Source organism: Urocitellus parryii, chromosome 5 (genome assembly GCF_045843805.1).
Source record: "Urocitellus parryii isolate mUroPar1 chromosome 5, mUroPar1.hap1, whole genome shotgun sequence".
Taxonomy (NCBI): Eukaryota; Metazoa; Chordata; class Mammalia; order Rodentia; family Sciuridae; genus Urocitellus; species Urocitellus parryii.
Window position 1 is genome coordinate 100,842,702 of NC_135535.1, and position 9,333 is coordinate 100,852,034.

Sequence of the window (9,333 nt, forward strand, 5' to 3'; positions counted from 1 at the left end):
AATGGGTACACAATGTATAAAAATAATAGAATACAAAATACAATAAATGATTCAAAATGCAATAACATAAAGGTAAGGAGATTTATAAAAGCAGTGTCTTTATGCTAATGAAACTAAGTTTATATTATCCACCTGCCTATGCCCAGGCATGCTCTGGGAACCCGGCTCTCACACACACTTCAGACCTCTGTCACTCACCAGATCTCCACAAAAGAGCACATGGGCTTTATTTTGGTTAAATTAACTAGCATAATGCATCCAGATAAGAAATGTGAAGAAGCACCTGATACAGATCCTAATCCTACGGACAAATCTATTTTTTCTAACCTAATTCTTGAGTATGCTCCAATGACTAATATTACAAGCAATATCATGGAAAGAGAGTCATCATTCCTGATGGTGCGGTTTTGAAAGACTTCATGTCTTATGAAACTCTTTTTTTTTTTTCCTGATTTGATTCTACTAACTTCTATTTATATACATCCAAGAGCTGGCTGTTCAAAATCATGTGAGGCTGCTCAGTACTGGTCCTCAGGGTTCACAGTTTAACAGGCAACCATAGATGCTGCCATCATACAGTTTAAGACCAGTGTTTCTCTTTAGTAGGAGCTAGAGTCAATGAAAACTGTGATTATGAGAGAAATTATTGTTGCAGAAATAGATACCTTTCCTCAGAAAAGTAGTTTTAGTATACTTAGTTATAGCATTTTCACCTTTTGGATATTTTTGGCAATTAATATTGTAGCAGAAAAAAAAAGTGGTCACTGCTAGACGAACCAACAGCTGGAATGAATCCCTGTTCTTATCATATTATTTAGAATCTTTTAAAATACAGAGAAGCCAATCAGGTGACAGTGTTTAATATTCAATTCATGGATGAAGCTGACATCCTTCTAATAGGAAAACTGTCATATCACAAGGATTATTGTGATGTATTGGTTCTTCAAATTTTTTTGAAAGTAAATGCAGGAGCAGCTAGCACATGGTCATGCACACAGACGGATTTTGTGCCTTATGATCTCTTTCTTCAGGGGTTAAACAACATATCCCTGGAGCTACTTTACTACAACAGAATGAACAACAACTGGTATATTGCTTGCCTTTGAAAAACATGAACAAATTTTCAGGTTTGTTTCCTGCTCTAGACATTCATTCAAATTTGGGTGTTACTCCTTACGATGTATCTAGACAACTTTGGAAGATATATTTTGAAAACTAGAAGATGAAGCAGAAATTGATCAAGCAGATTACAGTGTATTTACACAATTTATAAGACAATTACAATAATTTCACTAAAACTACCCTCCAAAGGAAGAAATGAATTTGAATTTTTTGATGACAACAGAACAGAGCTTACTTTTTCCAAAACCAAAGCTTCCCTAATGAGCACCATGAGCCTTTGGAAATAGCAGGTATCTACAATAGCAAAGCTTCATTTCCTTACCTTGAAACACGACACTAAGTCAGTGTTGTTCCTACTTTCTTTTTTTCTTTTTTTTTTTCCTGTAGTTCAGATTTTTATGTTTTTGGTACATCACTCTTAAAAATGTTGTGGTTCCCACCATAAAATGGCTTCCAATTATAAAACATTATTGTTTAATTTTCATTGCATTTACAGAAGCATAGATTCATGTTAAGAACAATCAAAGAAAACCTTACTTACTTCAATTGGCATAAATGCTATCTATGTATTCTTTAATATTTTTTAACTGACAAGAAAGTCTTAAACACAAGAGATTTAAGCATCTTAAATTTTAGTATGAAAAAAAAATTTTAGTATGAAGAACATTTGATAAAGTAAATTATAGTTAATTTAAATGATATTATATATAGTATATATTTAAATGTATTTATATTAATTTAAATTTATTTATATTATATAAATTTTTAAATATATATTCAAATATTATTAAATATTAAATATATAAAAATGTATATATAATATATAAACTTAAATTATACTATATATTTATATGTATATAAATATATTATCTCATTAAACTTTTAGACTTTAAAAGTTGTTTTTCACTTACAAAACAAATATATTTATTCAACTTCATTCACAGTTCATAATTAAATTTTTGATATCCAAAACTGTAAAAATTGTACTGGCAGGATATATCTCCAATTGCAAGTGTTATGAATGATCAAGAAATTCAGTTATTTGATTGTGTTCTTATACTTTATAAATTGCACAATTAGTGTTTAGTGGTACGAGGGGGAGAAATTTGATCCTAAATAATTATGATGCAGCAAATATATTTGACATGCATATAAAAGTAATCCAGAAATTGTTCTATCAGTTTTTTGCTATGTGATGCAGAGAGTAAAACTTGGGTGAAATAGCCTTTTATTTTCTAAAAAAGTAGGGAAGTATCAAGGAAGACCCACAACTAATAGAAAATCTGTAAGATTTCTTGCTACCTTATCATTTCCTGAGCCTATGAAAATGACACAAAATTTCATTGTGGATAGACTAAAGAATGCATTTTTCATACCCCTTCCCTCCTGACCCTCAAAAAACTTGGGAATTTGTCATTCTTATTTCTCATTCATTTACATTTGTGTGATATTATTTATAATGAAGATTATTGTTTTAGAAAAAGCTAACCGAGAGCTGCTATTTTAAACTACAAAAGAGATTTTGGATACTACCAACAATTTACAACAATTTTGCTACAACTAAAAGTTGAGTGACATGATGCATCAATCAATGATACTACCAGGCATCCATGGATATGAGGGCCACAGAGTGACGGTACAACATCAGTGCAATCCCTTTGTTTTCCTTCAACCTTACTACTCATAACCAGGCAAAATTGATGGTGGGTTACCAATAACCATAATTAGAACTGAAGAAATGAATTATTAAATGATAATATTTAACTGAATATTATGTTTTCCTATTCCTTGGCTGTATAACCTTAGTATGTTTCAGAAATAATGACAGCATACACAGTTTTAAAAGAATTAAAATTAATGAAAAATGTCTGGCAGTGCTCAACCTCCAAGTGCTCAGAGGTTGAGTGCTCACCTAGCATGCATAAGGCACTGGGTTAGATTCTCAGCACCACATAAAAATAAAAATAAAGGTATTGTCTCCACCTACAACGAAAAAATAAATGTTTTTTAAAAAATGTTGTGGTTTCCACCAAACTTTTCCAAACTTATATTTTCTAAAACCTGGAGATAAATTTCATAAATACAAAACAAGACTGGTTCTTCAAAATTCTACTGATTCCAGTATCAGTGATCTTATTAACTTTTTCACACATCTCAACAGAACAGTGACAATGTTTCATGACAGTGACTGTGTATCTGCTGCGCCCTCTAGCGAAGATTTAAATGTGGTACATTCAGAAATGACTGTTTTTCAGCTGTTTTAAATAGCACTATGGTTTATTTTTTACCTGTATTGATGAACATCATTTATAACTATTATCTCTCTCATTTAAATGTGACTGAAACCATCCATATCTGGAGTATCCTAATATTTCAACAAATTACTGACATCATGTTTAAAACTGAGCTGTATTTTCAAGCAACTGTGCTTGGCATTATTTACTGCAATTCTACCTTATTGCTATAAAAAATGCAGTGACAGGCTGGGGTTATGGCTCAATGATAGAGTGCTCGCCTAGCAAGTACAAGGTACTGGATTCAATCCTCAGCACCACATAAAGATAAATAAATAAAATGAAGGTATTGTGTCCAACTAAATATATATATATATATATATGTGTGTGTGTGTGTGTGTGTGTGTGTGTGTATATAAACACGTATATGTATATGTATATGTATGTGTGTGTAAAATGCAATGAATCATAAGATCAAAGCTTATAGTCAAACTTTCAGGTCTTTTACCATCCATATACTGAATTGGACAAGCTATTGTTAATACCCCTGATTTGTTTATTGTTCTTATTTTGATGCTAAGAAGTTTGTTTGCATTGCACTATGGATTATACTGTTATGCTGTAAAATTCCTTGTTGTGGCTTTTTGCCCTATTGGTTATGTTCCATCAGTTATTCTGTTCACTTATATTACTTCATTCACTTTTTAGAAAACTTGAAATACCAAAGAAATTTGTTACTTATCTATTCTGTGACAGCATTGGCTTGTATTATAATCACTAAAATAACTTTCTCCATGTAACACACAGTTACAGCCATTTTTCATCATACATTTTGCATAGCCATTCCAGTCTATACAGTTCTAGTTTCACTGATTTCTTTTTTTCTTTTTTTGGTGGGGATGCAGGGGGTACTGGAGATTGAACTCAGAGGCACTTGGCCACTGAGCCACACCCCCAGTCCTATTTTGTATAAAATAAAAAAATTTTATTTAGAAACAAGGTCTCACTTGCTTAGCACTTCACTTTTGCTGAGGCTGGTTTTGAACTTGTAATCCTCCTGCCTCAGCCTCCCAAGCTGCTGGGATTACTAAAGGCATGTGCCACTGTGCCCAGCTTGACTGATTTCCTTCATAAAGGTTTCTGGGAAGAATATACAAAAAAAATGACAATGTACACAATCCATAGGATAGGCTTTTAGGGACTGATATAACACCTTACCTGCAGTAGATATTGTGGATTTTCCTCTTACAGAACTATGAGAAAAAGCACAGCGGCAAATCAATAGAAAAGATCCCTTTCTCAGGACCTTTTCAACAAAGTTCAAAAACCAAGAATTTTCCAGAACCACCAAATAATATGGATGAAGATGAAAATATCAAAGCTGAAAGACTAAAGATCAAAGAGCTAATGAGTTGCCAGTATTGTGAGGAGAAACCAATCATCATGCTCAGCAATTTGCATAAAGAGTATAACGACAAGAAAGATTTTTTTTAATCTAAGAAAAGTAAAGAAACTGTCAACTAAATACATCTCTTTCTGTGTGGGAGAAAAAAAAAGAGGAAGAACTCTTTGGGCTGTTGGATCCAAATGATGCAGGCAAAAAAAAAGCCCAATTATTAATATTCCTATTGGTAATATTTAGCCAACTCAGGCCAGGTGTTTCTAAGAGATCATACTTCAGAAAGAACTGAAGATGATGACTTGATTAAGTGTATAGGTTACTATCCTCAGATAAACCCACTATGGTCAGATATACAATGTTTTTAAATTTATGGATCTATGAAAGAATGAATGCAAGTGACGTGAAAGTAATAAGTCAAATAGCAAATGCATTTGATTAAAAGAACTTCAGAAAACTATAAAGAAACTACCTGCTGGAATAAAGCAAAAGTTATGTTTTGCAATAAGTATGCTGTAGAATCCTTGTATTATTTTACTAGATGAACCATTTACAGGTATAGATCCTAAAGCAAAATAGCACATGTGACAAACAACCTGAACTGCATTTAAAAACAAAGAAGCAGGGCTGCAAGTCCAACCACTCACTACATGGAGGAGACAGAGGCTGGTGGTGATCAAGTGGTTTATATGATTTCTGAGCAGTTAAGATGCATTGGGACAGTGCAACATCTAAAGAGTAAATTTGCTAAGAAAACTGGTTGTCCAGATGGAGAAGTATGACATTAGACTCTTATCTCACCCTGCACAAAAATCAACTCAAAATGTATCAAAGACCTAGAAATTAGACCAGAAACTCATTCCAGCATATAGGCACAGACAAAAACTTTGTCAATAGGACCCTAAAGCTTAGGAAAAAATGCCAAGAGTTAATAAATGCAGTGGCATCAAATTAAAAACTTCTGCACAGCAAAAGAAACAATGAGGTATGTGAAGAGCAAATCTACAGAATGGGAGAAAATCCTTGTGAGCTACTCTTCTGACAGAGGATTAATATCTAGAATATATAAAGAACTCAAAAAATTTGTCACCAAAAAATCAAATAACCCAGTTAATAAATAGACAAATGAATTAAACAGACACTTCTCAAAGGAGAAACACAAATAACCCACAAATATATGAAAAAATGTTCAACATCAATAGCAGTTAAGCAAATCAAAACTACACTGAGTTTTCATCTTGCACCACTCAGAATGGCAGTCATCAAGAATAAAAATAATAAGCCAGGCACAGTAATGCACACGTGTAATTCCAGCAACTCAGGAGACCGAGGCAAGAAGACTGCAAGTTCAAGACCAGCCTCAGCAACTTAGTTAGCGAGGCCCTAGGTAACTTAGAGAAAAATGAAATTATGTAACTTTCAGGAAAATGGATAAAACTTGAGAGCACTATAATAAGTGAAATAAGAAAAACTCAGAAAATTAAGTGTCATCTGTTTTCTCTCATATGCAGAAGCTAGAGAGGAAAAAGAAAAAGAAAGGTGACTGCGGATCTCATGAAAATCAAAGGAGGATTAGTAGAGAAAAGGGACCAAGGAGTGGGAGGCAGGCAGGGAGGGGGCACTCTGGGGAGTGATATTGGCCAATTAAATTATCTTGTTATATTATGTGCATGTATGACTATGTAACAACAAATCCCATTACTGTGTACAAGTGTAATTCAACAACAAAATGTGGGGAAAAAACAATTTTCTTTTTAGTTTTTACTTATTTATTTATTAATATAGAAAAGGAGCCCAAGGCAGCTGGACCAGTAGTACACAGCACCAGGAGTTAATACTATTCTGGTGAAAGGGTTGGCTTTACAAAAGTGAAGGAGCAGACAGGAGCTGCCCTGCTTCTGGGGCCAAGCCCAGCCTACTGCCCAGACCTCAGAGCAGCACATGGAATGAGCCCCTGGGAGAGAGCTGACAGGTTCTTTGCTGGATGAGCTGGAGACCATGGGGACAGATGGTAGGGACAGAGGGTCAGGCAGTAAGAACCATCCTGTGGATGATAAGGGCAGGGACCTGCTGGCTTGAGGCTCCCTAGTGGATCATGAGCAGGGGCTCTGAGTGGTCCTCAGCTCTGGGGGCAGGTAGAAAATGCTGTGAAAAGTGGTGGGCATGGCGAATCCAGACGTGGCCCTGGGATGAAGGGTTTTCCTCCCTCTCTCCACCAGGAGCCACCTTTGCTCTATACCACACATGGGGCTTCACGCCCAGGGCACAAAGGGAGACTCAGAAGTCTCATAGGGAGGAAGATGGGGCAAGAAAGGAAGTACTTGAGTGTCCCTAGTTTAGGCAGCCAGGACAGGCACAGGGCAAGACAGCAGCATGTCTGCATAATGGGGCTAGAATATGGGATAAGGATAGGCTTGAAGTCAGTCGGTGACCAGCCCCTTGGTGTCTGCCATGAATCTGCAATATGCACTGTGCACTGCATTCTAGTCTTCACTCTGCCAGAACTATTATCACTCAGGGCCGTGTCACCATGTCCTGCCCTGGTCTCTTTCCTCATCTGCCATTGAGGGCTTTGGATACGACTTCTGAGGTCCTGGAAGTGAACAAAGCTTCAGGACCTGTTCTTGGTGGTGAAGTGGGACCTGATCCCAACCAGAACCTGGATGGAGTTGGCATGGGATAGGAGTGAGGAGGTGATAGAGAGGGAAGATGTTCTTGCATGGAACCTTCCCCCATAAACACTCCAGAGCTAGGAAAGGCTGTTGGGAGATCTCCTCTACTCAGAGGAATGAAAGGCCACATAGAGAGGCAACGTGAATTGGTGCAATTCCTTTACAACTTTCATCTGGGTGACACTTGGCATGGAGAGACTGGAGTGGCACTGGGCAACCCTTCATATTCTTCCCCAGAGCGGGGGAGCTCAAGGCCTCTTGTGGCTTCTGCCTCCAGCCCTCAGCATGGGATCAGAAGTGCTCTTTTTCACAGTGGTCCTATCTTGGGGACAGCCTAAGACTCTGCCTGGCTGGCACATGTTAGTTGGTGAGGAAAGAACAGAGGGGTGACTAAGCAGACAGGGAGGTGAGAGCAACTCTCTCCCTTTCTCCTCTTCCTCTAGCAAGAGCAGCTCAATCCACTGAGTCACAGATCTCTTCCACTACAGCATTAAAGATGTGCGGCTGGTCAGCATAGACATGATGCGATGCACCCTCAATCTCCATGTCTCAGACATAGGAATCTGGCAGCTGCATCTTCACTTTTTTTCCCGTGCTAGTATCTATCCAGGTGTTGGCCCCATAGATCACGGTGATGGGTACATCTTTTCGAATTAAGTGAATTCGCTCCAACATGGGGCGCCGGGCCCAGCCAAAGGACTCCATCATGGCTTTGAATGCTGTTTCACCACTGGGATCCTGTGCATTGCAGTGGTAGATATACTCTGATATAGTATCATCTTCAAAGAAGTCTGCAAATTTACGCTTGAAGTCTGGCCGAAATCGCTGTACCAGGCCAGGCTCCCAGGGCCCAGCTACTCGAAGAACAGCCAGGGGATTGGAACGCCCCAGGACAGAAGCCACAGCCTTAACCCAGGTGGGAGGTGCACGGATCTCACCGGGGTCAGTTGGCCGGAGGGGAAAGCCCCAAGGGTCCACCAGGATAAGGTGTTTAACTCTTTCAGGGTACTTGATAGAGTAAGAGGTGGCCAGGAATCCTCCCAAACTGTGCCCTAGGAGGATCATGCTGGGGATCCCCATGGTCTCCCTCCATGTCTCTATTGAGGTCACAAATTCATCCTCGGCCCCCTCCGGATCTCTTGGGAATGTTGGCCTTGAGCTTCGCCCAAAGCCAAGCAGATCAAAGGTGTGCAGTGTCACTTCAATCTAATGTATGAAATATGATATGTCAAGAGCTTTGTAATGTTGTGAACAACCAATAAAAAAAAAAAGGTGTGCAGTGTGCGGCGGGCACTCAGTGAATCCATGTTGAGGATCCAGAAGCTCACACCACCTCCAAAGCCATGCACCATCACCAGGGAGGTGCGGTCCTTTTGCTCAGGGCTCACAGTCACCATCCAGATCTTGTTCTGGTTTGGGAGAGACACATATCGGGCCAGGAACTTGTTCTGGAGACACTGGAGGATCTTGGTTTCCACATTCTTCAGCTGAGACATAGAAATAGGACGCCAAGTAGGCAGCCAGCTACTCAGCCAGCCTTAAGGCCTGAAAAAGAAAAGGCGGGAAGGTGTCTAAAATTGTTCCTCAGCCACAGACAGTCCCAGGATCATGGCCCAAAGAGAAAGAGCGAAAGAGAAGAGACAGGATTAACTCACTGCTGCTCCAGATCCAAAAAACAATTTTTAAAAATGAGCAAACTCATAGAGACAAAATGATTAGCCAGGTGAGGTGACTCACATCTACAATCCCAGATAAAGCGAAAGAGAATTTGAAACAGTGGTTCACAATAGAGAAAATATAAACACAGAAAAACCACTTAGTTTTCTTAGTAATCAGAAACATACAAATTAAAACAACATCATTAGTATCCATGACATCAGGCAAAATTTGGCAAGACTACAGTAAA

The 9,333-nt window shown here is 38.1% G+C and overlaps 1 protein-coding gene and 2 pseudogenes across 1 annotated transcript; 2 read left to right on the forward strand and 1 right to left on the reverse strand.

Moving 5' to 3' along the window:
• The first annotated feature begins 219 nt into the window (after nucleotides 1-219).
• Nucleotides 220-7,438, forward strand: LOC144249024 (cholesterol transporter ABCA5-like; annotated as a pseudogene).
• On the forward strand, nucleotides 768-5,537 carry LOC113175127 (cholesterol transporter ABCA5-like; annotated as a pseudogene).
• A 442-nt stretch (nucleotides 7,439-7,880) lies between the features above and the next one.
• LOC113175126 ((Lyso)-N-acylphosphatidylethanolamine lipase-like) lies at nucleotides 7,881-8,953 on the reverse strand. The gene is given in 2 exon segments (XM_077799027.1): nucleotides 7,881-8,626; nucleotides 8,713-8,953. Coding segments are annotated over 2 exon segments (957 nt in total). The 5' UTR covers nucleotides 8,924-8,953.
• Nucleotides 8,954-9,333: the final 380 nt, after the last annotated feature.